General features: G+C 59.4%; 1 protein-coding gene across 9 annotated transcripts in view; it reads left to right on the top strand.

Annotated features, from left to right (window-relative positions):
• Positions 1–16,049: 16,049 nt before the first annotated feature.
• Positions 16,050–27,381, top strand: part of VAV2 (vav guanine nucleotide exchange factor 2) — a 165,850-nt gene continuing 154,518 nt past the window's right edge. For all 9 annotated transcript variants that reach the window (XM_032418668.1, XM_032418666.1, XM_032418670.1 and 6 more), the window contains exon 1: positions 16,050–16,290. In XM_032418668.1, the coding sequence (XP_032274559.1) occupies positions 16,087–16,290 (204 nt within the window). In that variant the 5' untranslated portion in view covers positions 16,050–16,086. The remainder of the gene's footprint in view (positions 16,291–27,381) is intronic.

Here is a 27,381-nt window from a genome sequence, read left to right as displayed (position 1 = left end):
CAGAAATATTCCCACAATTATAAAGATTGCCATAAACAAAATGAAAGCGAATAGCAGGAGCCAGCTGTGGAGTCTGGAGTCTCCCGTTTTCAGGATCGTCCCCCATACTTGGACTTTGTCAAACAGCATGAGTAGCTTGGCTCGCGCCACCTCATGTTGGGTGTAGAGATGACTTAAAACCCCTACCTACTTCTTAGTGTTTTGATGCGGCAGTATGAGGAACCCCAAATTTCCAAGTGGGCCTCTCATCTTCCAAGTCAAAGGAGCCATTCTAGGCTCCCTGGTAGATGTATTCCTCCCTAAAGAACCGAGACTTCTGAGCCTTCAGAGCTCAGAGGTGGGGGTGGGATTAAGAGGGCTGTGAGGAGCGCCTGGGAGGCTAAGTCGGTTAAGCCTCTGGCTCTTGATTTCGGCTCAGGTCATGATCTCAGGGTCCTGGGATCGAGCCTCACGTTGGGCTCTGTACTCAGCACAGAGTCTGCTTGTCCCTTTCCCTTTGTTCCTCCCCCCCACCCCCTCCCAAATAAATAAATAAGTAAAATCTTAAAAAAAAAAAAAAAGAGAGAGCGCTGTGAAGCATTAATAGAAATCAGGGGAGCCATTGCCCCTCGTGCCCTTTGGGTCCTGGACACCAGCAGTCTGGCCGTGGGGGAGACAGCACCCCGTATCTGTCTCTGGTTCGAAGCACACACTCACTTGAATCTGTGAGCGAGGACCTCAAACTTTCATGGTGTTGCTCCCAAGTGGTGCTCTAACCATGTCCTCGGTGGGCCACCCCACTCGCTATTAGGTGGGCACTTCTGGGTGATGGAGCATAGGGAAGACCAGTGAATTCCATGAGCACGAGCCCACTATTTGGCTTCTTTTGTTCAGGAGTGAGTTCCTCGCTCAGGAGCGCTGTTGTGCGGGAAACCGTGATGGTCAACAAGGCACCGCCCAACTCCACGAAGGGCAGGGAAAGCCAGTCCTCGTCCAGAATCCGTGTCTATTCCAGTGAGACGGATGGAACTCCTGTCTCCTCCATGACAGACCAGTCCAGTGTCGTAAGCGTGCCACCACTTGGCTGGCGGGCCGCCATGTAAGGGCGCCATAACGAGGGCCCAGCACTGGCCTTGGCTGTTGGTGGGCGAGGCCCCCCCGCAGTGGCAGTAGGCAGATCAGCTCCGGTGGTGGAGGTCGGTGGAGTGGTCTGAGCCGCGCCTCCGTCCCTCCAACCATGATCACTGTACACACGAGCCACTGAGCAGAGGCCAAAACGTTTACAGAACGGGTCCCATGTCCATCTGATTATTGAGAGCCTCCTCTGCAGGGGATGGGCCTTGGCGACATCCACTGGGGATGCAGACGTCTTCACAGTCTGCGTCCTGTCTAGGACACCATCCACTGCCTCTTCCCCAGACCTCCTTGTCACCAAGCTCCCAGCGAGTTTCTCTCCATTCCTTAACCATCCAGCCAAACCGTCGGCACTGGAAGCCTAGACCCCTGAGCTCCATGGAGGCGGCAGCTGCAGGACGCAGCTAGCCTTCTAGTGCTGAGGGAACGAAGGAAGAGGCTGGAATAAGGAAAACAAGAAAAAGAAAGAAAAGAATAAAGGAAAAAAAAAGAGGCAGCATAGAGATGGCCCCTTGGAGCTCTGAGGAGGGGCCCTGCTGGGTGCGTGCTGCTTCTCTGGGCTGGAGGGCAGGGCCTCCTGGACCCAGACGGGACCCAGACCTCCGAGGAGGGCCCGGAGGTGCTGCCCTGAGGACAGTCACGGGACCCTGGCCCTGCCGGGGTTGGCAGCCGCCGATGGGACTCGCAGGCGCCAGGGACACTGCTGCTGAAGCCTGGCGGGTGCAGAAGGCTGGTGGGGGCACGGCTGGGGCGGGGAGCAGGCAGGCTTGCGGGCTTCCAGCAGCACCTGCTGGCAGAGCTCCACACAGCTGCAGGCGAAGTCCCAGCACCTCCAGGCTGGTGGCGAAGGGTGGTTTGGAGCTGACGGACGTTAACTCGGAAACCGGTGCACGTCTCACGTCCAGGATACAGAAAGAATTCCTGCAATTTAATAAGAAAAGGAGATGAGCCAACAGTATAAAAAGAAAAGTAACCAAGAAAATCCAAATTAAGGGGCGCCCGGATGGCTCAGTCAGTGGAGCGCGCGACTCCTGATCTCAGGGTTGTGAGTTCGAGCCCCGCGTTGGGTGGAGAGATGACTTAAAAATAAAATCTTTCAAAAAAGAAAAAAAATCCAAATTAAGATGGTAGTGTGAAACCACCCATATCCACAGGAACGTCTAAAAGCACAAAAAGATGGACCCATCCACATGCCAGCGACGACAGGGCTGTGGACAATGCTAGCTGTCCACGCTGCCCGTGCACACGGACACAGCTCTGCACGGTACTTTCCCACGAAGTCCGAGGGCCCCGGAACTGTGATCCAGCCGTTCCGCTCCCAGGGGCCCACCCAGGGGAGCCGCGTGCGTCTGCGCCCACGGGGAAGCATGCACACAGCAGCCCTGGGCCGTAATCGTCCAGTGTCCGGGCTCTCAGAAACCGGGAGAGAAGTTGCAGCGTGTTCCCACGGAACCCTGACAATGAATGAACCACAGTCCATGCAAACACACGAATGAATTCCAGAAGCACAACCGTGGAGGGGAAAGAAGCCAGCCCGCACCCTAAAACACTCGACTGAATGATTCCATTTATGTAACATTCAGAAAGAGGCAGCACTAATTATAGCATTTAGGGTTGCATATTTCGATGGTAAAAGTACCAAAAAAAAAAAAAAAGCGGGGAGCGCGGATGTGAGTGTGTAGCCACCAGCTTGTGGGGAGGGAGAGGAGTGCGATGGGCAAGGGCTGAGGCCCACGGGGTCTCCTCGACACGCTCTTTCTTGACCCGGTGCCGGTTACTTGCGCTCTTCCGTTACAACGTCGCCGTAAGCCGCACATTTGCTGTGGGCATATTCCCGCATGTCATATCTCACAGAAGAAGATTTTTTGAAGGAGGCTAATTATAGATCGTGAGGAAACAGACACCAGCTAAGGCCAGACATCACATCCTTTCACCTACCGACACGCTGGTGTTTCTATGTATCACCACAGCGACAGGTCCCTTCTCCAGTAGCAATTGCTCATTAGTACCTGACGTTTGGTCAGTGTTCATAGCTCCCGGATGATCCGACAGATGCCATTACATATTTAATTTGAAACAGGATCCAAACGTTTGGCTGCATTTGGCTGCATGTCTCTTAACATCTCTCTTCCTCCGTAACGCCTTCGCTACTGCGTTTATCTCCTTGCCACGGAACTGTGGAATGAGCCAGATCCTATGTTCTGTAGGAGTATCTGTGGCCTGGATTTGGCTGATTGCATCCCCACGGTGTCCTTAATGTATTGTCTCCTCTGTGTTCTGAAAACTGGTGGTTAGATCTGGAGCCTTGATTAGACTAAAGCTCAGTTTTTGACCAGGTTCCTTCATGGGTGGGTAGGCACGTACTGTGGGGGGCTTTCTCTCTCTCTCTCTCTTTTTTTTTTTAAGATTTTATTTATTTGAGAGAGAGCGAGCAAGCACAAGCAGGGGCAGAGGGAGAGGAGAAGCAGACTCCCCGCTGAGCAGGGAGCCGGACGTGGGACTCGATCCCAGGACCCTGGGACCATGACCTGAGCTGAAGGCAGACGCCTAACCGACTGAGCCACCCAGGCGTCCTCTCTCTCTTTTTTTTAAAGTAGGCTGCACGCCCAGCGTGGAGCCCAACGCAGGGCTTGAACTCCTTACCCTGAGATTAAGACCAGGGCCGAGACCAAGAGTCGGACGCTTAACTGACTGAGCCTCCCAGGTGCTCCTGTCTTTCAATATTAAGAGGGACCAGGGGCTTGGGGTCTCAGTAGCCTGGTGTACCCCTTCCAGATTTCCCCATCCCTCTCTCACAGGGTAATTGTAACCTGCCACCACAGATCATCACTTAGGACCGTTATTTCATTAAGGTTGGAAATTGGTGATTTTCTGATTCTAACTTTACTTCTGGAATTCTTCCATGGGGAAGAATTTTCTTCGTCAACTGTTTGGCTACCCTGAAATATGGTTCATATGGGAAAAGCAGAATAAATGCCTTCTTCTTTCCTTTTACCTGGCAGTCTGCAGAAGAATGGGGTGGTGCTCTACCAACCTCCAAAGGGAATTTTTAAAAGTCAGGTTTTTTTAAAAAAAAATAGCAATATGACTTCATGAATTTCAGTGTATTTGATATTTTTCGAGCAGTTGCATTCATTCTGTGTTTGAGGCTCAAGATTCCTACATGCCTGGCCAGTAGGAAACCCAGCTGCTGGCAGGGCCCCACTCTATCTAGAATCTCTGGGGGAAAGAATCTACCCCACGCCTCTCTCCCAGCTTCTGGTGGCCACCAGCATGCCCACCTTCCATGCCTGTGGCTGCATCACCCGGATGGCCGCCTCAGCCTTCACATGGCCTCTCCCTCCTGTGTGTCTCTAATAAGGACACTTGCCACTGGATTTCGGGCCCAGTTAATCCAGGATGATCTCTTCATGTCAAGATTCTCAGTTAATTACACCTGCAAAGGTCCCTCACCCCCTTGTTTTTAGAGGGAGAGAGACAGAGAGAGAGAGAGAGCCAGTGGGGGCGGGCGAGGGGCAGAGGGAGAGAGAGAATCTTAACTGGGTGTGGAGCCTGACTCGGGGCTTGATCTCACGACCCTGAGATCATGACCCGAGCTGGAACCAAGAGTTGGACACGTAACCAACTGAGCCACTCAGGCGGCGCTCAAAGACCCCTTTTCTGAATAAGGTCAGGGGCTTCAGGGTTTGGATATAGGCATATCTTTTGGGAGTCCACCATTCAGCCCACTATAAACCCTAACAAGGAAATTGGTGCAGGAAAAATGGAGGCGATCTAGGAGGGGTTATTTGGTCAGCCTGTGGCTAAAAACAATGAAGATAGAGCTTGTCTTAGGGAACAGGACAAAAGAGGCCCCACCCGTGGTCACCTGGAGTGCCGAGCTCTGTGAAAGTCTCTGGAGGACCAAGGGATGGTGCCCCAAAGCAGTGAATGGCCATGGTGTGTGACACTTCCAAAGGGGCTTTTCAAGGAAGAAAATAAAAAACTAAGATTCCTCCATTTTAGTGCAAGACACAGACCGCTAGCCCAAGGATGCAGGGGTGTGACCCCTCTGTGGAGACAGGGGAGAGACTAGCCTTCAATGTGGGGCGTGGCCAGTTCTGCCAGCCCAGAGCTTCCAGAGGCGGGAAGCCCATTGCAGTGGGCTGCCCCTAGCTGTCCCCACCTCCGAGGCTCTTGGCCCCAGTCCTCCCAATCAGGCCCCACTCCTGACAGGGGAGACCGCCGGCTGGAGAGCTCAGCCTTCCCGCGAGCCCCTCCTCCCTCTGTCTTACAGCTACAGGGCCGACAGCCTCCTTATCTATGCTTTGAAACGCTGCCCCAGCTTTGAGACGTGGCCCTGAGTGGGCGGCTGGCCCGTCCGTCGACTTCCTCCAGCGCGCTCACAGCTGCCTGCATCGCTGCCGGGGCTCTGATCATTGCGCTCCCCCCCAGCGTTCGACTACTACTACTGCACCCCCAGGACGTTCTCTTCCCATAGGTGTCTGTCCCATCCCAGTTCACCACTAGAGCAAGTTCTAGCGATCACTCGCCTGTGCCAGGAACTCGCAGTACAGCACTGAGCGCCAGCAGCGGGGCTCTTGCCAGATGGCTGGGCCGAGCCAGTCCATAATAGCGCGCTAGAGTCTGCTTCCTGGGACACCTCCAGGCACCAAGTATGGGTGTGGGGGCGGGCAGCAGGAAAGCCCCGGGCGTGGGGGGACCACAGCAGACAGCAGGGTCTGTTTTGCTTGAAATGAAAGGCAGGTGGGGGTGGCTAGGAAGTCGTCAGGCCACTCCTGGACCTGGGCTCCGAGATGCTGTCATGCCTCTCTGGCCATGGCAGGAGGAGCCGGGCACAGCTGGGCCCACCTGGCCGGCGCCTGTGGCTGTGAGTGAAGACCTGTCATGATGGCAACAACAAAGAAAATCAAGGGGGGCGCCTGGGTGGCTCAGTCGTTAAGCGTCTGCCTTCGGCTCAGGTCGATCCCAGGGTCCTGGGATCGAGCCCCGCATCGGGCTCCCTGCTCGGCGGGAAGCCTGCTTCTCCCTCTCCCGCTCCCCCTGCTTGTGTTCTCTCTCTCTCGCTGTGTCTCTCTTTGTCAAATAAATAAACAAAATCTTAAAAAAAAAAAAAAAGAAAGAAAATCAAGGGTCTGGGCCCTGGGGGCCGAGGTGAGCGCGGTTCATGATGTCACGGGCTGCCCAGACGGACAGTGAAAACTTTGACCTGTGTCTTGACCATGGAGGGTGGGGAGAGAGGAGGCCTTGGGCCAGAGGCAGGAGAGAAGGTGGGTCTTTCTGAGACATCCCTCCTGACTGTGTTAATCCTGGGCCAGCTACGTCCTCCCACTGAGGACAAGGCACATGCAGGGTGGGTACTCAGGAACTGTTTTCTGAATGGGTGGGTGGATGGGTGGGTGGGGGGATGGATGGCGGGTGGGTGGGTGGGAGGATAGATGAGTGGGTAGATGGATGGATGAATGGATGCATGGTGGGTGAGTAGGTGAGTGGATGGTTGGGTGGTGGGTGAGTGGGTGGGTAGGTGGATGGTGAGTGGGTGGATGGTTGGATGGTGGGTGGATAGATGGCAGGTGGGTGAGTGGATGGATAGATGGGTGGGTAGATGGGTGGATGAATGGATGCATGGTGAGTGAGGGGGTGGATGGTTGGATGGTGGGTGAGTGGGTGGGTGGATGGTTGGATGGTGGGTGAGTGGGTGTGTGGCTGGGTGGATGGATAGATGAGTAGGTAGATGAGTGGATTAATGGATGCATGGTGGGTGAGTGAGTGGATGGTTGGATGGTGGGTGGGTAAGTGGATGGTTGGATGGTGGGTGGTGGGGGTATGGATAGATGGTTAGGTAGATGGGTGGATGAATGGATGCATGGTGGGTGAGTAGGTGGGTGGGTGGATGGTTGGATGGTGGGTGGTGGGGGTATRGATAGATGGGTAGGTAGATGGGTGGATGAATGGATGCATGGTGGGTGAGTAGGTGGGTGGGTGGATGGTTGGATGGTGGGTGAATGGGTGGGTGGGTGGATGGCAGGTGGGTGGATGGATGAAGGAATGAATTCATGCCAAGCACTGTGCTGGGTACTGGGAGGAGCATGAAGGAGGTGAACCCACAAGCCAGGCCCAGAGGAGCCCAGAGTCCACCCCATGCCCAGGTGGACATCTCCAAGCAAGGCATCGAAGGGGTGCTGAGGAGGCAGGAGATGGGCCCTGAGGGAAGAGATGGTGGAGATGGGTTCTCGGAAGCACACATATCGTGAGTGGACCAGGCTCCTGAGGGCCCACTGCTGGAGACAGCTCAGTGGTGGGGCAGGGGTGGGGTACGCAGTTCAAAATTACAGGTGCATGAAGTCTGGGGCTGGGGTTTGGGGAGGTGGGTAGGAGGGGGCTCAAATTAGACTGAGGGGCTCTAATGGGGGCAGGGGGCCTTGAAAATCGTGCCCAGGAGGCTGGCTGTGCTCAGAAGGTAGTGGGAGCCAAGGGCATCTTTCTTTGTTTTTAAGTAGAATAGCTTTATTGAGACATAATTCTGTAACCCCCTCATTTAAAGGGTACAGCGTCAGAGCTTTTAGTCCACTCGCAGAGTTGTACAACCACCATCAGTCAATTTTAGAACATTTTCATCACCCCTCCAAGAAACCCTGTAGCCACAAGCAGTCACTCAGCATTTCCCCCGTGGCCCCCGCCCCAGACCACCACTGACCTCCTCCCACTGTCTCTGGACTTGTCCGTTGTGGACATTTCCCGTATATGGAGTCACGTAACACATGGCTTTTCAGGTCTGGCTTCTTCCACGGAGCACGGTGTCTTCTAGCTTCATCCCTGTTGAGGCACACGCCGGGGCATCTCTCCTTTTGGTGTGCGTGTGGCGCCGTACACATGACATAAAATAGACCACTGGGGGTAACATGTAAGTGCACAGTGCAGGGGCATGGAGCACGTTCCCGCTTTTGTCTCCAGAACTTTCTCATCTTACACACGGACCCCCGTCCCCTCCCCCAGCCCCTGGCGCCCACTGTGCTCCTTCTTGTCCACGGATTTATGGATTCAGGGCACTTCATACAAATGGAGTCCTATAATATGTAACCTTTGGTGTCTGGCTCTTCTCAGTTAGTGTGAGGTTCTAGAAGTTGGTCCGTGGTGTAGCGTCTGTCAGAACTGCACCCCTTTTGACTGAATAACATCCCGTGGTATGGATGCGCCACACGTGTTAGCCATTCATCTGTCGGTGGACATGCGGGTGGGACGTGTGGGATAGAGGACGGAGCCACTCATCCGTCGGTGGACGTGCGGGTGGGACGTGTGGGATGGAGGACGGAGCCACTCATCCGTCGGTGGACGTGCGGGTGGGACGTGTGGGATGGAGGACGGAGCCACTCATCTGTCGGTGGACGTGCGGGTGGGACGTGTGGGATGGAGGATGGAGCCATTCATCTGTCGGTGGACATGTGGGCTGGGTCCACCTTTTGGTGATTGGGACTGGTGCTGCTACGCACACGGGTATGTAAGTTTTTGTGTGGACACAGGGTGGGTTTTGAGCAGCAGGGAGCCTCGCGGGTTCAAAGGGTCTCTTCCGCTGGGTTGGGGTGGGGGCGTCTGCAAGGGTAAAGTGCAGAAGAGAGACCGGGAAGACGTGGCCAGGCCTTGAAGAGGTGTGATGCACAGCCATGCTCCTCAGCTCCTAGCACACACACTGGAGCCCCACTTTTGTGACAAGTCTCCCAGGGACAGGCCAAACCTGCCTGGTTCCAAGATGACCAAGAGTCTCCATGCTAGCCAGTCCTTACGTGCAGACAGGGCCAGCCCCAGCTCCCAGAGAGCCCCCCAGGGGCGTCTCGCGAGCCCCACCTCACAGGGGAGAAAGCTGAAGATTCCTGCCCCCCTGCAGTGTCACACCGTGGGGAGGGGCAGGCTCCTCACAGACCCCCTCACAGCCACGAGCCACGTGTGGCCTCTGGCTCAGTGGCCTCTGGCTCATCCTCTTCACTGTGGCTCCTCCCACTGAGGAGCTGAAGTTTTACTTGCATGTCATTGTAATCAACTTACAGTTTAATACTCAATTTGTTTTTGGCCAACTTCTAAGTATATTCGAGACACCTGGATAGCGAATCTATTTTCTCTATGATGAGCTTTCTGGGGACGGGGGGGGTGTTCAAGCTGACGAGGGCGGCCAGGGTCAAGTACACGCCACAGCTTGAAGACTTTCGTGGGGAAAAGGGAATGTAAAATATCCTGTTCATATGTTTTTAGGTTGATTCCATGTTGAAGCGATAATATTTCAGATATATTGGATTAAAAAAATGTATTATTAAAGTGGATTCCACTTACAGGGAGCTGATACTCAGCTGTGGGGAGGCGTGAAGGACTCACTGACTCCAGCCACAGCACGGGGAACCTTGACATTCTGCTGGGCGAGAGAAGCCAGGTCCAAGGGCTGCGCACGGTGGTTCCGTTGATATGAAACGTCCAGGTCTGGGCTAGGCGGCGTATTGGGGATGACAGCTAACGGGTATGGGGTGTCTTATGGGGACTGTTCTAGGATTCAGAGCACTCGTGCTGGGGTCTACACGGGGGTCTAGCAGGCACTTCCCCTTGGCTGTGCTGAGTTATTTTCCTGCAAGGGGGTAGGGCTGCAGGAGGGCCGGCAGGGCCCGGGGCAGGGCTGCCTCCCGCTCAGGTCAAAGGGCAGCCCCGAACGTCAGTAACTGCCAGCAGACTTTGCTCTGGGCCAGAGTGTCACAGCCGAGCCTGACGAGCTCATTTAGCAGCAGCGGGCAGCCCGGGTCAGCCCTTAGGTCCCATAACCCAGCTGCACGGGGCCTACATCTTCCCCGCCGGGGCCTGGATGCCCACCTCCGTCCTTCGTGGAGGGTGGCCCATGAGTGCCCTGACAAGGGCACCTGCAGAAATCTGGAATCTCCCCCAAATCCCCACTTGTTGGCTTTATGCCTACAAATGGCGTGAGTCCTGGAGGCCCTTCGTCCTTCCTGAGAGCCCTAAGCAGCTTGCCCCCCAGAGCTCACAGCGCCTCTCAGGAGGGCCTCAAGCAAGGTCCTGGACAGTCTCCAGGAGGTGCCCAGACAAGGGCCATTTGGCAGTAAGATAGCAGAGATCAGTTTGGAGTCCAGTCCGTGTCCTTGGACTTAATTTTGATCGTTGAAACAACAAGCCGTGTTAAGTCTGTATTGTGCCTTTTTAAACATAATGTAAAAAAGCCCACACCCAACAACCCAGTGGGGCGTAATCTGAGTCCACAGTGGGCCAGATGGTCTTTTTCTACACCTATACTTTCCCGGGAAATTGTGACAGCTGAATTTGCATGATGTCGCTACAAATGGAATTTGCAAAATGTGTGTGTTCATGTGGTTTGGACATGAGAATAACTCCTTCACCCAGTCATGCTGCGGAGAGGCAAAACATTCACTTCTCCTTTCCCCATGAACAGAACCTCCTGGAAAGAGGATGTGGGAGGGATGGGGGGTAGAGGGGTGGAGGAATGGAGGGAGGGAGAGAGAGATGGATGGAAGGATGGGTGGAAGGATGGATGGAGGGATAGAGGGATGGAGAGAGGGATAGACGGATGGAGGGATGGAGGGTTGGAGGAAGGGAAGGAGAGATGGTTGGAGGGATGGATGGAAGGATGGATAGAGGGATGGATGGAAGGATGGAGAGAGGGATAGAGGGATGGAGGGAGGGATAGACAGATGGAGGGAGGGATAGACAGATGGATGGAGGGATGGAGGGAGGGATGGGTGGAAAAATGGAGAGAGGGATAGAGGGAGGGAGGGAGGGATAGATGGGTAGAGGGATGGAAGAGTGGAAGGAGAGATGGATGGAAGGATGGAGGAATAGAAGGAGGGATAGACGGATGGATGGAGGGATGGGTGGGAGGGTGAACAGAGGGATGGAAGGATGGAGAGGGGGCTGGAGGGGTGGATGGAGGGAGGGATAGAGGGAGGAATGGATGGATGAGTGGAGGGTAGGCAGACTCCTGCTTCTGTGGAGGCCTTTGCGGGAGAAGTCTTAGATGTCCCTGGGACCCTGCCTTATGGAATAAGGCCCCCTCAGCCTTGGTCCTGTTGAGAAGAGGCATGGGGACCCTGCCACAGCTCTTGGCGTTGGCTGGGGAATTGGGCTGGGAAAGCCCCCGGGTGGGTTGCATGTGGTTCTCCGAGCAGGCTTGTGTGGAAAGGGGAGCTCTCGGGTGTTCGGACAGGCAGAGAGCCCTCCAGCCCCTTCCAGTGCGGTGTGCCCCGTGCGCTGCGTGGGGAGACGCGCTGTTCCTGTGCCCAGCAAACTCCCAGTGCTGCCCCGGGAATGAGACTCTGGCCGAGGAGGACGGCTCTGTGGGAGCCCGGGAGGCTTTGTGAGGACAGACTCCCCGCTACGCTGCACCCTGGAGCCCTCGAATCAACCAGAAGCGAAAGAAAAGTCCTCAGCTGGAGGCACGGCAGGAGACAGATTCCCTATTCAGACGGGGATTCAACCCTGGCAAGTCCCTCAGCTCTGTGAAGCTTCACCTGCACAGCAGATCTAGTAAGAGTGCCCCCCGGCGGGGGCTGGGGCTGGGGGGCATTAGTGCAAGCCTGCCGTGCACGCGGGGCCCCTCAGCAGCAGCTGGCTGTCCTCCCCTGCATGGCTTGCTGTCCTGGGAGAGGAGCAGAAGCGGGAAGCCCAGGCTCACCTGCCCTAAAGCCTCCGGAGGCCTCTCTGGGACTCCCAGGGACCCGACAGCCCCCCTCCACGCTCCCCCCACTTCAGCCCGGACACAGGGTGTCTCCCCAGCAGCCACTTTCTGGTCAACCTGATGCTCCTGCCAGGCTACTACCCCATTTCTGCAGTGGGGCGCGTGTGCATGCACACGCGTGTGTGTGTGTGCGTGCGTGTGTGTGCTTGTGTGTGCCTTTCAAGCACTGCATTCTGTTGCTGAGTCAGTATCTACGTGCTGTAGACATCACAGCATTTTCCCTTCTCCCTCATCACCCACCCACCCAAATCAGCTTGTCGAGGAACAGCAGAAAGTCTCAGCACGGAAACCGCCTTCAACAGCAACATCTGGGCGCTGGGCAGGCCCGGCGCTCGGACCTGGCTCCCTCACGAATTGCTGGGCGGCCCGGGCAGCTCACCAAAGTGCCCGGTGTGTTGGTTTCCGCATTTCGCCACCCAGGACAATAGTGGCTACTGCGTGAGGCTTAAGGGAGGTGAGGTGAGCGTCCGCGGCTCTCGGGCTGGCCCCGTGGCCCTCAGGACAGGGGGGCGTCTGTTACAATCACGGACGCCATCAGGATAAACCCGCTTGAGTGGGCTACGCCCGTGCAGTCTTACGGAGCATGCTGTTACACACTCACGTGACCATGTGAAAGTTCGTTCGTTATAGACATTGCTAGGACGGGCTGCAGATCACTCCACGGATGATGGCACAGCCTGGTTCGTAAACCTTGGCATCAACTTACCCCATGTCTGTGACTTCCGTGAGAGAATCTATTGGGTTTAAAAATCGGAGTTGCAGTGCTTTGCCAAGTTGGTGGTTTATTCATTTGGTGTTTCGTTCAATAAGTGTTTTCTGAGCACCTACCACAGGCCGAGCCCAGTCTGCAGTGTTGGGCGTGAACTGGGGACAGGAAGAAATGGTCCCTGCGGCCCCAGAGCTCACTGTCTAGAGGCATGAGACTAAGTGAGTCAGGTCTGGGGGAGAGGATCGCAGAGGATGTGAGGGGGTGAGCTCTGTGGACAAGAGTCCCGGGCGGACACACGGCCAGTGGAAAGGCCCTGAGGTGGGAGCATACCAGGTGTGGCTGCTCCATTCCTTCATGCAGGAAATGAAGTCATCCAGAGAGGGAGCACATTTTCTAGGGAAAGAATTCGCTTGTACCTCTTTGGCTGGGAGAGTGACAGGGTCTCACCCAAGTTTTTCTGGGTCCTTGCTGGTTCCCGAGAATGGATGGAAGGGGGCAACGGTGGGTGGGTGAGGCGGGGAGAGGGGGCTGTGACCTTCCTTGTCTACTTTGGGGTACGTGGCTGGTATTGGCACTCCCTGCCCGCTGGGCTGGGGGCCGAGCTCCCCGGCTCTCCTGTGGGCTGCCCTGACGCTCAGCACAGAGTCTGTCCCTCCCACTGAAGCCATCACTGGCTGGGCTAAAGGTGGGCCAAGCTGCAGTGCAGCCTCGAGGGTACCATTTCCTTGTCTGTGAGCACGTCTCCAGGGCACCATGTCCACAGGAGGCAATGGGCCCCGTGCATCCCCCCCAGAGGTGTACCACAGGTGGTCCTGGCAAACAGCTCTGGGTCCCAGGGCATGAGGATGGCAGTAGGGTTTTCTGGACAAGTGTCCCCTCTTTCTGATCCATACTTTGAGTTGGTACAGTCTGGACCTGCTCATCACACCCACACCAAGTGCCAGGGAGGGAGTCTCTGCCAAGTTTCCATCCATCCATCCATCCGTTCCTGTCCAGCTTGCCTGCAGAGTCTCCCAAGGACGTTGTGAGATACACATGTTCCCAATGTCCAGATGGGAAACTGGGAATGCTGAAGGGGTTGTGGCTGGCTCAGGACCGCACAGCAGCAAGGTCTGAGTCTCCCGGTGCGACCATTCACAAGGCTAAACCCCGGCTTCCTGGGCCAGCTGGGCAGCCAGGTGGTGACAGTGCCCTCCGCAGCCACCAGGAGGCAGCAGACCACCGTCTGCATGGTCAGCTCGGGCGCCTGTGTCCCAGTCCCGGGCTCATCGTCTTGGTTGGGTCTCTGCCCAGGCAGGAAGGCCATGAGGGTGGTGAGGACAGAGGCCCTTTTCTTGCTGAGGCGGTTACCTGTGGGTGAGAGAGACAGGCATTAAGGGGGCACCAGAATAGGGCACCCCAGGTGAAGAGCTGCAGGAGCCCCATTCTGCCCCAGGCCCTGCACAAAAACTCCACGATGTCCTGTTGGCCCCTCACAAACAATTCTGATGGAGTGCTGGGCTCCCCGCAATACAGAGGGGGAGGGGGCGCTGCGGGAGAAGGTGCCTGCAAGGCTCTCAGAGCGGGGGCTGGAGGGGCTGGGGTTCAGGCTACGTCCTGTGGTTCCATTCCTCGGGCGGGGAGATGCTGGGGCGGGGGTTACCTGCTTTTGCCTCCGGCCAAACAGGCTCAATCGCACCCCTCTGAGGCAGGTTCCTCCCTACGTGGGTTTCTCAAAGGAAGGATGCCTGGACGGTAGCTTGGAGCTCCCCGGCCACTTGGCCTGATTTTACTCCTGCTGTGACCACTCCTCATAGGGCCTCGGGTGTGTCCCGGAGGCCAGCTCCTCTCCGGCTTCTCTCCGTGGGCTGGCCCCTGGCCTGGCCCCCCAGACTTCCTCCTCAGTCCGGGAAGGGGAAGGTTTGAGCTCTGCAGAAGGCCTGGGGGATCCTCTCTGCACTCATGAGTTGGGGGTGGCACCCAGCGGAGGAGGGGGCTGGGCCATGGGGCAGCTGCCCAGTGCTGCCCCCGTGAACACAGGTCCAGAACTCACGCAGGAGTGTGCAGGTGGATGGCCTCACCACCACCCCAGCATGGCTGAGAGTCTCAGGGTGGGGCTGGGCCTTGCCCAGGGAGGCCCAGCACACCAGTGATGAGAACCCACGGCTCCTGAGCTGAGCCAGGATCCACATCATTTCATTGCCAGATGGGCTCTTCATGCCCTTGAAGCCGTGCCACTGTCGCGGGGGGGAGGCCAGCTGCTGAAAACACGGCCCCCACCCCCGGGCGGGGCTCAGGAAGGAGTTCAGGGCGGGGTCAGTGGACCCTGCAGTCAGCCAGTGTGGCCTGCCAGGACCCAGGGCCCAGGCAGCTCCGGCCTCATGACCAGCCCTCTCTCTCACTTCCTAATCTCACATATTCCATCTCAGACGCCAGGATTTGCCCTCTGGGCAGCTGCAAGTGGCCAGGGCTCTGGGTCACAAAGTGGGGGAATCCCGGCCTTTGTGCGGGGTCGGGGGTGGGTGGAGGGCTGCTTTCGGGTCCGTGGCCAGAGCAGAGGATGGGATGGGGGTTCTGGGCGCATTCCCCGCCCGTGTGTGCCTCGGGCCTCGAGTTATCCCTCAGGGACGGCTTGATGGACCGAGGGGACGCGGGGGGCCTCGGTCCGGTCGGTGCCCCCTCCTGGGTCTGTCCTTTCCGAAGGGCCGTGCGGAGGCGCCCAGCGCGACAGGGGCCACCGACTGATCGCCACCGAGTGGGACGCAGGGCCAACGCAGAGACCGAGAACCGGCCATCCCTCCACCGGCGAGGTCGCTCGCCCCGGGCGCAGAGCTCCTCAAAAGTCCGGGCGCCCCGCGGACAGAGCGGGCGGGCCCCGGGCGGCGCCGCAGCCCCCGCCCTCCGCAACTTTGGCGGGCGGCGGGGCAGGAAGTGGGGGGGCGGGGCGGCGCCAGGCCCGCGCGCCGGCCCCGCCCCCGCCCCGCCCGTGGCCGCGCCCCCGCGCCCCCCGCGCCCCCGCAACCCCAGAGCCGCCGCGCTGCCGAGTCCGAGCGCCGGGCGCCGAGCGCGGAGCCCGCAGGCGGGGCGAACAAAGCGGCGGCGGCGAGGGCAGCCCAGGCCCCGGACGCGCGGAGCGAGCGACCCACCGGCCCTTTGTCTCGGGCGGGGCAGGAGCGGCGGCGGCCGCGGGGCGCCCCGAGCGCAGCATGCGGCGCCCGGAGGGGCGGAGAGCGGGGCGCTGCGGCGGCGCGCGGCGCGGAGCCCGGCCCGGGGCCCGGGGGCGCCTGTGTGTGTGAGGGGGTCCCGCGCGCTGCGCGGCGCCCACCCCGCGGCCGCACGTGGGCGGGAGCGGCGGCCCGCGAGGAGCCGGAGCAGGAGGAAGAGGAGGGGACGCGCGGCGGCGCAGCGGGGACCCCGGGCCGCCCGCGCGAAGCCCCGCCCCGGCCACCGAGCCCCGCGCGGGCGGGCGGGATGCCCCGCGGCCGCCGCACTTCGGCCCGAGCGCTGCCCTGAGCGGGCCGGCGGTGCGGCCGCCGCGGGCGCCATGGAGCAGTGGCGGCAGTGCGGCCGCTGGCTCATCGACTGCAAGGTCCTGCCGCCCAACCACCGGGTCGTGTGGCCCTCGGCGGCGGTGTTCGACCTGGCGCAGGCGCTGCGCGACGGCGTCCTCCTGTGTCAGCTGCTGCACAACCTCTCCCCCGGCTCCATCGACCTCAAGGACATCAACTTCCGGCCGCAGATGTCCCAGGTGAGGGTCCCGGCGCGCGGGCGGTCGCGGGGAGAGAGGGGCGCGCCCCAGGAGGCGCGAAGTTGACCAAAGTCCCCCAAGCCCGGGGCGCGCCGCCGCCGCCCGTGGGCACCGCCGGGACGCGCCCCGGGCCGGTCTGTGGCGCCGGGGTGCGGGGAGACTCGAAGCCGGGCGGGGCGCCCGCCGCTGCCGCCCCCTCTCCGCGTCCCTCCCGGCCCCGGGGAGCCCGCCACGCCCGGGGGGCCTCGACGGGCGTCGCGTCCTCCGGCTTCGCGCCTGGTGGCGGGACAGTGGAGGACAGCGGGGCGCGGCCGCAGGAGTCGGCGAGGAGCGGGAGCCCGAGGGGCCCGAGGGAGCGGGTGGGCTCGGGTCGCCGCCTCCTCTTGGACGGGGTCGCGCAACTGGGTGTGAGCCGGAGCCCCCGTCGCTTCGCCAACACCCTCAAGTGTGGCCTTTGTCGCGGCCGAGCGGTGTGGCTGCCGGCCGGCAGGAAAATGTCTGCGCGGCCGGCAGGAGCTGCTTTTCTTGGCCCCTTAAAGGGAACTTGGCTGAGACTTGAGTAGAATGAAGCTCCGGTCCTGCCCTCCTGGAGTCACAGAACGCCCACCCCCAGCTCCATTTGAAGGGGTCCTGGGCGCTCAAGGGGCCCCGGGGGCCAGCCTGGGTCTGGCCAGCACTGTCCAGGATCGACCTTCCTGTGAGCCCCGTAGCCCCTTCCTCTGTGGCCCATGGCAAGTCCGCGTGGACAACGGCCATTCATGTGTGACATCGGAAAGCCGGCTAGAGAGAAGGAGGGATGGAGTGAGTCACGGCTTTTCCAGGCTGGGCGGCTTTTCCAGGATGGGCTGCATGGCCTCTGCCCTTTGGCTGTGATTGCGTTTCCAAGGAGATGAGAGCACCCCCTCCTCCAGGGAGGAAGGGGGGTGGCTGATGACAAAGAGGAGCCCTGAGAGGGTAGGGGGGCTGCCCTCCCACTCAGCGATGACAACCCAGGACCACGGAGGCAGGCAGCCTATTGAGGGAGCCCCGGGGGTGCAGGCATGCGGTCTCAGGGCTCCCCTTAGGCGCTGTCCTTAGGTTCTCTCATGCCAACTAACTCGCAGTCCCTGGGGCCTGGCGCCCTGCTGCAGAGTACTTTCATAAACCCGTTTCTCACCTCTGTCCTCCCTTGGGGGTGGGGGTGAGGGCTGGGCTGGAGAAACTGAGAGCAGGAAGGGTTGCCGAGGGCAGAGTCGGCCATGGGCGGGAGTGTCTGCCTTTGGCTGTCATCCACAGGGGCTGCCCAGGCTTGCTGGCTCCTGGCCGGTTTCCTGGCTGATTGGCAGGGAGGCTGGGGCAGGGGACACAGCCCGGGGTGGGTGGGTCCACACAACAGACGCTGGGCCTGGCTGGCCTCGGGGTCCTGGAGCTGCCCTTTTCCAGCTGGGGTTTGGGCAGGGTGGGGGAAGAGGGGGCACTCTGGCTGTGGCAGGTGGCTTGGCTCAGCCGCTGTGCTGGAAGTGCTGGGACATCCTGGGGTCCTTGGAGCCGTCCATGGGGCAGCAACACTGACAGCAGCACAGTCCCTTGGAGCCCTCCGTGTCCCAGCCTGGGTGAAGGGGTATCCAGGGGGACTCGGTGCTAGGGAGAACCGGACGGGCGGGTGTCTGTGTGTCTTCGTGGACGTGTGCTGATCGAAGCCTGGCACTGTCGTCTTTCAGGTAGGTGACCACCCCTGGGCCCTCAGTTTCCCTAACTGTTTAATGGGAACAGCAGTAGTAGGCGCCTTAGAGCCACTTTCTGAGGATTCCATGAGGTTAAGGCAGGGAACGTTCTCAGTGCAGTGCGGAGTTGATGTTAGTGACTTTAGGATGGTCATCTGGACACTGGCGGGAATCATTGTCTTGGCTGAGGGCTGGTCTCCCTGGCCTCAGCCCACCGGTCATCTTGTGGGGGTGGGGTGGGTCACCCCATCTTTGTGTGTCTGTCGCTGGTGCAGGATGGCTGCACGTACTCTGTGAACTTGCATTCACCGGGTCTATCCCTTGGGTCCATCTGTGTATTCACAGTTAAAGAAATAATTCTCTGTATTTGTACATGGCTGTGTACATGGCTGTGCAGGCTTTGGGAGGGAGCCTGGGGGGCCTCGCTGTGTGGCTGCTCTTTGTTATTTGGGAAGCTCACCATCCCTAGAGCGGGGCAGGGAAGATGTCCTGTTGGTCCACGGTGCTTGGATCACAAGAAGAGTCCAAGCTTCCCTTTCTTCCTGGTCCTGCCCTGGGCGAGGCACGATCCTGGGGAGGCTGTGCCATCCCCGTTTTATAGATGAGGCTGCTAAAGCTCAGAGAGATCCAGGGACTTCCCTCTGGTGACACAGATTGGAAGAGGCGAAACTAAATCACAAGCTTAGGTGTCCCTCGTAGGATTGCCGAAACTCATTCGATTCTGCAAGCCTTCCTTAAGCTGTCTGCTGACTTTCGGACGGATGCTCCTGCCGCGTGTCTGCTTCCTCGGGGTGGATGGGGTGTGGGGTGGGTGCCTGTTTTCTGTGGGGATCTGGCTACTTTGCTGTCGAGTCCAGTCTGTGGGGCCTTCCCGCCTCCGTGCGGTCCTGGAGTGCCGGAGGCCCGTCCAGCTCCGAGGCCTCCATGTTGTCCGCTCGTTCCAGAAGGACATGCTGGCTTCTCATGGTGACATCCTGTTTTCAGAGGATAGCATTTGGAATGTTCCTCCACTCCGAGTTGACCTCAGCTGGGTTATTGGCCCCAAAGGAGCATAAGAGCACGTGCACTTACGGGGCATCTGCTGTGTACCGAGCTGGAAGCTAGGAGGTGTTCACAGAGAGAGCCGAACGGCCCCTTTGTCATGCCGTCCTGGAGCTGGCAGGCCGTGCTTTAATTTTTTTGTTAATCCAAAATGCCCAGAAGCCACCTTGGGTTTAATTAAACTAATTAGGTATGGCCACAATCTGCTGATCCTAACAAGAGATCACGTGTGTCTGGAGTGGCTTTAGCTGTGGAGGTCGTGAGGTTGCTGATGCCAGCAGACAGCCCCTGGTTCCATCTGCAGTTTGAACCTGTAGGGCACCACCCGCCCAGCCTCTTGCCCACAGCGCCCTGGCAGGCCTCCTCCCCGGAGAACAGATTGGGAAGCCTGGCACCCGGGGCCCACCGGGGTTACTCCCCCACGCACACCTCCTGTCCCTGCCTCAGGCCTGTCGCTCCCCACTTCCGTACCTTGGCCGTCAGCATCCATTATGAGCCTTGCCCTTGCTGGTAGACCTCCCTCCTCTTCGCTTGGTTATTCCTGGAGGAGCTAGTCTAGAGGCCCCTCCTCTAGGAAGCCTCCTCTGATTGCACTCTCCCGTCCTGCAGCGTGGTGAGCTTGGCCGTGGCCCCCAGTGTACCAGGGGCGTGTCGCTAACCCTGCACTTGCCGCGCTTTCACTCCACCCAGCACGTGGGGGCCACGCTCTTGCTGCTCACTCTGCAAAGCCCAGTCTGGAAGGGGGACTGGGCTGAGCCTCTCCTCCAGGATGTCATCTCGGGGGCCTGCGGACCCCCGTGTGTTCCTTCATTCTGAGGCCTGCTTTGTGCTTGGCGAGGGCCTGGGGGCCGCCTGGGCCGGGTCCTGCTCTCATGACGCTTCCAGGAGAGCGAGGGTGCACGGCGGTGTCGTCCAGATGCCCGGGGCCGCAGAAGTGGCCCGCAGGTGTCCGGGGGTCCCGAGTGCAGGCGGCCCGGGCCTGGACCCTAAGGCTGAAGCGTGCGACACCAGGGCAGAGGGCAGAACCGAGGAACCCTCGCTCCCATGGAAACAGGAAACCTCTTGTCCTTTTCCAAATTTGAAAATATATTGGACTTTCGTAAGAACTCCATGTGCACACATAGGTTTTTCTCACCCCAGTGGAGGTGAGTGGGAAATTTGGTGCCCTCCCCCCCAAACTTTTCAGTGCGTCGCCCGCAAAACAAGGGCACTGTCCTCGGTGAGCGCAGCTCAGCCTCTCAGCCCCGTCCCACGGGTGTCCCACTCACGCCTCAACGGGTGTCCCCGGAAATGCCGGTTCAGCAGAAGGGGAACCTCAGGGGGGCTGTCTGTGCTCTTCCTTGGTCCAGCGCGGCTCCGCAGCCTTCCCTTGGTGTTCACGACCTCGACACCCTGCAGGTTCCAGCCGCCCTCTGTTGCAGAACATCCTGCCGCTGGGTCCCTGTGTGTCCCTTCGGGATTAGATTCGGGTTGTGTGCGTGTTGGGGGACCAGGCTCGATGCCTCCCACTCCTGCTCCTGTCCTGCAGGCAGCAGGGGGCTTAGCCTTGTCCCGTTGCTGGGATGCGGCCCTCCCAGGCGGTGTCTGCCGGTCCTCTCCGTGACGTCGCTCTGTCCCCCGTCGTTCACGGCTCTTCTCTCCGAGGGACTTGGGACAAGGTGCACCTCCGGTTTTTCCTTCCTCTCTCTCTTTCTGCCAGTTTGCATCATGGTTTCCTCTTTTATTCCCCGGATTATAATCTGTTACTGTCATTTATTTCCATGCTCACGTTGTCTCGGGTTCAACCCGGAGAACTGTTTCAAGCTGGTTGCTGTGCATCTTTTTGACGTGTTCCCAGCATTTTCTTTCTTCCTTTTTTTTTTTTTTAAAGATTTTATTTATTTATTAGAGAGAGAGGGAGGAAGAACAGAGGGAGAGGGACAAGCAGACTTCCTTGCTGAGCACAGAGCCAGATGCAGGGCTCGATCTTATGACCCTGAGATCATGACCTGAGCCGAAGTCGAGAGTCAGATGCCTAACTGACTGAGCCACCCAGGCGCCCTGTGTCCTCAGCATTTTCTGAGCACTGCCCTCCTTTCTGGAGTGAGATGTCCAGACTCCTTTGGTAGCATTCTTTGTCCCAGCTCAGGAGTCAGCCGTGTTTCCGAGGAGCTCTGGTTCCATCGTGAAGAGGGGTGTTTAGAAGCCCGGATCTGGGTGCTGGTGTACCCACTGCTGCGGGCTGTCCCTGCTCCCAGGTGCTCTCCGTGGTGGGAGCTGGCTCTGTGTGTGTGTGTGCAGGCACGGTGTAGATGGACGTGCCGTGTGCACGTTTGTCTTTGTTTTCCATCCGGATCACCGCTGCCAAATAGAAACACGTGAGTTGCGTCTGTCTTTCAAAACTTCTGGTGATCCTATTAAAAAAGTAAAAAGAAATGCATAACATTAATTTTAATGATACATTTTAATGAACCCTTGCCTTCTCAGCAGGGGTGATATGGCCTCCAGGGTGGTGGAAGTCAGATCTTTGGAGGTGAAGAAATCATGTTCTTTTTACGTATAAAGCTCAGATGCACACAGAGTACAAAACAGATACACAGTAGCTCTGTGGTGTTGAGACTTCCGATTATGAAAAGCACCAGAAAAGGCTCCTTAGGGGGGTGATAGTGACAAGTGGAGAAGTGCGGACTTCCCCCACCCTGGCTTTCCCATGTGGCAGGGGTTATGGCTCTGAGCGGGTCGAGGTAGCAGCACCCCGGGGGGCAGGGCTGGGGGCAGAGGCCAGTGTGCCGGGGTCTCAGGCCCGGAGGGGCCCAGGGCTGTGTGGAGTGGGGTCCTGAGGCTTGGGTGTGGAATCTGCAGACAAGGCCCATGGGCATCATCTGCCCAGGTCATGGGAAGGCACCGCTTGGCAGTGGTGGACAGTGGATTGTTTGTGGCTGGGATGGAACCTGGAAGCGTGCCGTGCATTCGGTGGGGAGGCCATCTGGGCCCTGGGCATGGGTGTCTCCGTGCAGAGAATGGGGGGCTCCACTGAGCTTGGGGCCAAGTCTGTAGGCAGCAGCCTTGCCGGAGGCCTGACAGGGATGTGTAGCCACGGGGAGCCCCCACCCCAGTGCCTCGTTCGAGCTCTTTCTTGCATGAGGATAGGGTGGCCAAGGGTGTCCCCTCCCTGGAGAGGGACCCTGTCGTCCTTCCCAGAATTGCAGTGGGTCCTGCTCGTGGCGGTTGGCAGCATGATGCCCTCCAGCCCCTTCCTCGTGGCCCTGTGTCCAGGCCATGTATGTGTCTGTGGCTTCGAGGGGTGGGATGTCCGGGACGGGCAGCGCTGTCGGGGCTGGTGTGGTGGGGCCCGGGTTTAGGCAGAGGCCCAGACCCGAGTCCGGCAGCCCCATGGCTGAGGCCCTGCCAGGTGGACCTCCTTCCTGACTGCCCCTTGAATCCACCCCTCTCTGCCCCAGCCGACCACCAGCACCCTGCTCCCAGAGCAGGGGTTGGTGCTTGTCTTGTGTCGAGGGCCAGACGGTAAATATTTTAGGCCTTGTGGGCCAGACAGGCTCTGTCGTAACCATTCAACTCTGCCCTCCTGGTGTGAAGGCAGTCGTGGCTGATCTGGAAATGAGTAAGTGTGGCTGTGTGCCAGTAAACTTTATGGAGAATGAAATTTGAATTTCATATCATTTTCATGTGTCACGAAATATTATTCTTTTCTTTCCCCCAACCGTTTAAAACCGTGGAAACCTTCCTTAGCTTGTAGCCGGTACAAAAGCAGGCAGTGGGCTTGCCTGTGAGGCTAGGGGCCTGGCCTGGGGCCTGTGCCGGAGCCCCGGTCCCTGTCCCCGCCCTCCCAGGGTTTGCCCTCACGTGTCCATTTGTATCCAGGGCCCTTGGCGCCGGCTCCTCCAACAGGACGCGCTCAGCAGGGCAAAGCTCTCTCCACCTTGTGCCAGAATTTGGGCTAAGTGCTTGGGGCCAGGACCTTGTCTCATCCACGGAGGGGCTGTGGTGGGGCTCTGCCCTCAGCCCCAGCTCATAGGGGAGGCAGCAGGGACCCCCCGGGGCTGAGCCCCCGATGTCTGGAACGGCACGGACATTTGCTGCCATCTGGGATGGCAGTGGAGGGGTCCGCCGCCATCGGCCACTGGGCTGTAGTGGGAGCCTTAGTGGGGCGGGGTCGCGGGCCTGGCTGAGCCTTGGTCTCCTCGTCTGCGAAGAGGGTGCCCGTGGCCACCTTGCAGGCTGCTGGGGGCATTTGGCAGGAAAACGCGGGCCTGGCACTGCCCCTGCCTCGCACCTGGCCCCGTAAGTCTCCGGAACACTGCGCCCCTCCCCAGGCCTGGGTGGCCCGCTTGCTCCTGCTGGCTGGGGCAGCCGCCTTCCCCGGCCAGCTGGCCCCACCTCGCCTCTGGCTGCCCAGCTGCAGGACAGCCACATGGTGGTTAAGAGAGGGTGGGCGGCCAGCGCCCCGGAGTTGGACCCTCCCTCCTTCCCTGCCCCCAAGCCCCTCCCACTCTTCACTTACCCTTTAGCCCTGGAGGCAGGTGGTGGCTGGGTGATGTGGAGAAAAATGGAGGATCCTTGGCCAAGGAGTGCAGGACCCAGGATCGGACAGCAGCCCTGCCCCTCCCTCTGCGGGTGACCTTGGGCGCCTGCTGGAGGGGTCTCAGGCCCTCTCTCTGCTGCTTCCTCCCCAGGAGCTCTTGTGCTGGATGGTGCAGGAGGTGGGGACAGACGCAGGATTTGCTGTCACATCTTCTGGGGCTGTGTTATTCCTTATCAGATAAAGGTATTTGGATCCCTGAGGGCAGGGACTGTGGAGGGCTGTGTGGAGAAGGTGGCATTTGACCTGGCCTTGAAAACTGGATGCCCTTAGGTAACTAAAGGGAGGAGATGGGTGGTTGCTGCAGAGACAGGCCCCCCAGGTCTTCCAGATCATTGCTGCCCGCCGTGCCCTGTCCTGGGAAGGTTGGTTCCCTGGCTGCCCAGCCCCAGCCCCTCCCCTGTGCCTTAGTTAGGAGGTTCTGTGAGACACCCGGTTGGGCGGGGAACCGAGAGGCCGGGGGGGGGGCTGCCTGAGGTCACACAGCCCCGTGGAGGTTGGGGCCTCTTGCCAACCTGCAAAACAGCCCTTGGTCGGTCCTGGTGGGTGGGGAGGCTGGGGGCGCACAGTGCCCGAACCCACAGATGGCCCAGGGTGGGCCCGTCCCCTCCACCTGCTGCCCGTCGCTGGGAGGGGGCTCACTCTGTCATCAACTCGCTTCCCATTCACTGTCACCTGCTCATGGGCACTGGGCAAGAGCGGCAGAGACCCCTGACTTTGTGTCCCTGACCTCCAGGAGGGGGATTCACGAAGTAACAGCATGGCACTTTCCGACGCGGAGGAATCGAACTGGCCTGCGAGGGGGGCTTCCTGGGGAGGTGACAGCGGCCCCTCAACAGGACTGGGAGAGAGGTCTGGTGCCCGGGACGCCGTGGGGCTCGGGAGCCGCCCCCCCACCCCCCAACTTCGTGGGACGAGTCCCTGTCCACTGCCTGGACAAGGCCTGCCCTGCTCAGGCCAGGATGAGCCCCGGGGCAGCCCGGAAGGGCCCCTGGACCTCTGTGCTCTCACGGCACTCTCTGCCAGCATCCTGTAGCTGCTCTGTTTTGGTTTCTGAATCCAAAAGATAAACAAGAATAACAAACGCGTGACCCCCGAGGGAGGCGGGGCTGGGCTTGAACTGCCGCGGGACCTGGGTGGTGGCGCCTTCTGGTCAGGGAAGTCTCGAGAAATGCCTGCCTCGGTGCCCTGAGCCGTGGGCTTCATGTGCCCACCTCTGTAGGGTTTATGGAAGGATTAAAATAATCATTTTCAACACACCTGCTTGTCTGCCCTGAGTCACCTTAAGCTTGAGGCCAGGAATACTTTGGTGGCTTGTTGTGTTTTGAGCTTCAGGCCTCACAAGCAGCGTGCATATATGGTCTCTGTCGAGGGCCTGCCGCCTGTCCTCCCGTCTGTCCGCTGGGCTCTTCAGCCTCCAGGTCTTTACAGGAGTGGGGCCCCCCAGCCGCCCCCCCCAGCCCATGCCGCCATCTGTGCGGGGAGGGGGCGCCTGCCTGTCTTCCGCTGTGTGCCTCCCAGCCCACCCCGATGCGTGCGTGTCTCCCCCGCGGCATGACAGGTGCATCCCTGAGATGTGGAAGGTGGCAGGGTGGGTGCCTGAGGGCGTCACCGGGAGTCCCTGTGCAGGTGGGCAGGTTTGGGTTCCGGGCGTCTGCCTGCTCCCGTGCCTCCCCCGCCCCAGCCCTGTTCCTGCCTGGTTTCCCTGAGCGCACCTTCCTTTCCCAGGGACACACGTTTCCAGTTTGCACCGCTATTTGCTTGATTGTCATAGTTGTCCCCTAGACATAGGATGTTGCCGGGGGCAGATGGTGTAGGCACCATGCTGAGCACGTGGCGACCAGTGGCCCCAGGGAGAGGGGGCCTCTGCAGAGGTGCAAGGGCTAAGCCACCTGCCAGGGTCCCCGCAGCTCAGAGAGCGGGGCCCCACCTGCCCTGGCCTTTCTCACGCCAGAGCTCCACGTCTGGCTTGTCTTCCCCGCCGGGGCAGGCTGTGGTTCGTGGCAGTGTTCCTGTGAGCTTTGGCACCTGGGGGTGGCGGTCTGTGTGCCAGGAGGCCTCCGTGTCCCCCAGGAATGGGGAGGTGCCCTGGTGACAGTGGTCATGGCTGGAGCATGGACCGTCCTAGCTTTTAACTGTACAAGTGGGTGTCTGGTTCCTGGGGCCGTCACCACATGTCCCGGGCGCACAGGACACCTAGGGAAGCTTTAGTCTGTTTGTAACCTGTGTCAGGCCCCTGGCGTGGCAGAAGGTTCTGGTTCCTCGTGCTCATGGCAGCCACATCCTGAGACCTTCCCTCCCTTGCCCCTCAGCTCCTCCCACTCTTAATTTACCCCTCCACACCTGAGATGGGCATCTGGGCTCTGCTCCCCCAGCCCCCAGCTCATCTGTCTGCAGGGACAGGAGTGAGCATCACTAAGTCATTTCAGTGAGGGATGAGACCGTTCAGATCTGAGCTGTTTTCCTCTGCAGATGACGGGCTTCACACGAGAACTGACTCTGAACCATTCGGTTTAATTTGTTTTCACCCCGGAGCTCAGAGGAAGCAGGCTTGAGGCTGGGCATCGGGGTGTGACCTGGCTCCCCGGGACTTGCCACATGGCTGCCTCCCCTGGGCCTCTGTGTTCCCGGCTGCAGAGGGGGCCGGGCTCCCCCTCCCTCGAGAGCTCAGGGCTGGTGTCCTGGCTTCGCTACTGACCAGAGCGGGCCCTCGAGCTTCACCGTCGTGGGGTCTCAGTTTCCCCCTCTGTAGGATGGGGATAAAAAATAGCATTCTCCTCAGTGGATGACTAGGTAGAGGGGGGTCTGTCCTGACGATGAAGTAAGATCGGCCACTAGGAGGAATGAGCCCTGACCGACAGGGGTTGCAGTGCGGATGAGCCTCGGAGACATGGTGCCCTGTGAGGGAAGCCAGACGCCAGAGGGTGAGGGTCGGGGAGGATGGCGTGATTCCATTCATGCGCACGTCCAGCACAGACGGAAGGTGGGCTGGGGGGAGGGAACCGGGACTGGCTGCTCGTGGGTATGGCCTTGTGTTTGGGGTTATGACAGAGCTCTGGATCCAGATCGTGGTGGTGGTTGCACAACACGGCGAATGAACAGTCGCTGATTGTAAATTTTGTTATGTGTCTTTGACCACACAAAAACAGCATCCCCCTTGTGGGGCTGGGAAGAATTTGAGCAGGTGTGTGGCAGGTGAGTGCCTGGAACCCGTGCTGGCCGTGGCAGGGGCCCTCAGGGCCACCATGTGACTCTTCGGGGCCCTGCACGCCTTCGCCCGTGGCCTCCCTCTTCCTTAAGAGATGTTAAAAGTCCTACTTTAATGCCTTGGTTGGTGTAAAGGTCAGAAAGTAATAGTATATATTTAAATATTGTCTTTGACCTCACACGCATTTGGGTCCCGAAAAGTGCTGGCCCGCGGTGCCTGGTGGGTGAGTCAGCCCCGCGTGGCCATCCACATGACACGTTTCTTGGGTCCCTTCTTGCCCCGGGTCCTTGCTGCTGCAGGACTGAGGGCACCGAGGCAGGCATTTCTCAAGACTTCCCCGTCCGGGAGTGAGGAGCCAGGGAACGGCTGTCTCTGCTCCAGGCTCTTGACTCAGTGCCTTAAACGGGGTGGCCCAGGAGAGCTGGGGTGAAGGAAGATGGGTCCAGGGAGCATGTGAGGTGTCAGGGCTCAGTTGCCTGCCCTCCCTCCCCCCCGCCCCCGCCCCCCCTGAGAAACGCCTGCCCCGCCCCCCCCCCGACCGGGGCGGGGGGGGGGGGCGG

This window comes from Phoca vitulina, unplaced genomic scaffold (assembly GCF_004348235.1).
Source record: "Phoca vitulina isolate PV1807 unplaced genomic scaffold, GSC_HSeal_1.0 scaffold21, whole genome shotgun sequence".
Lineage (NCBI taxonomy): Eukaryota > Metazoa > Chordata > Mammalia > Carnivora > Phocidae > Phoca > Phoca vitulina.
This window is presented reverse-complemented; position numbering and strand designations above follow the sequence as displayed.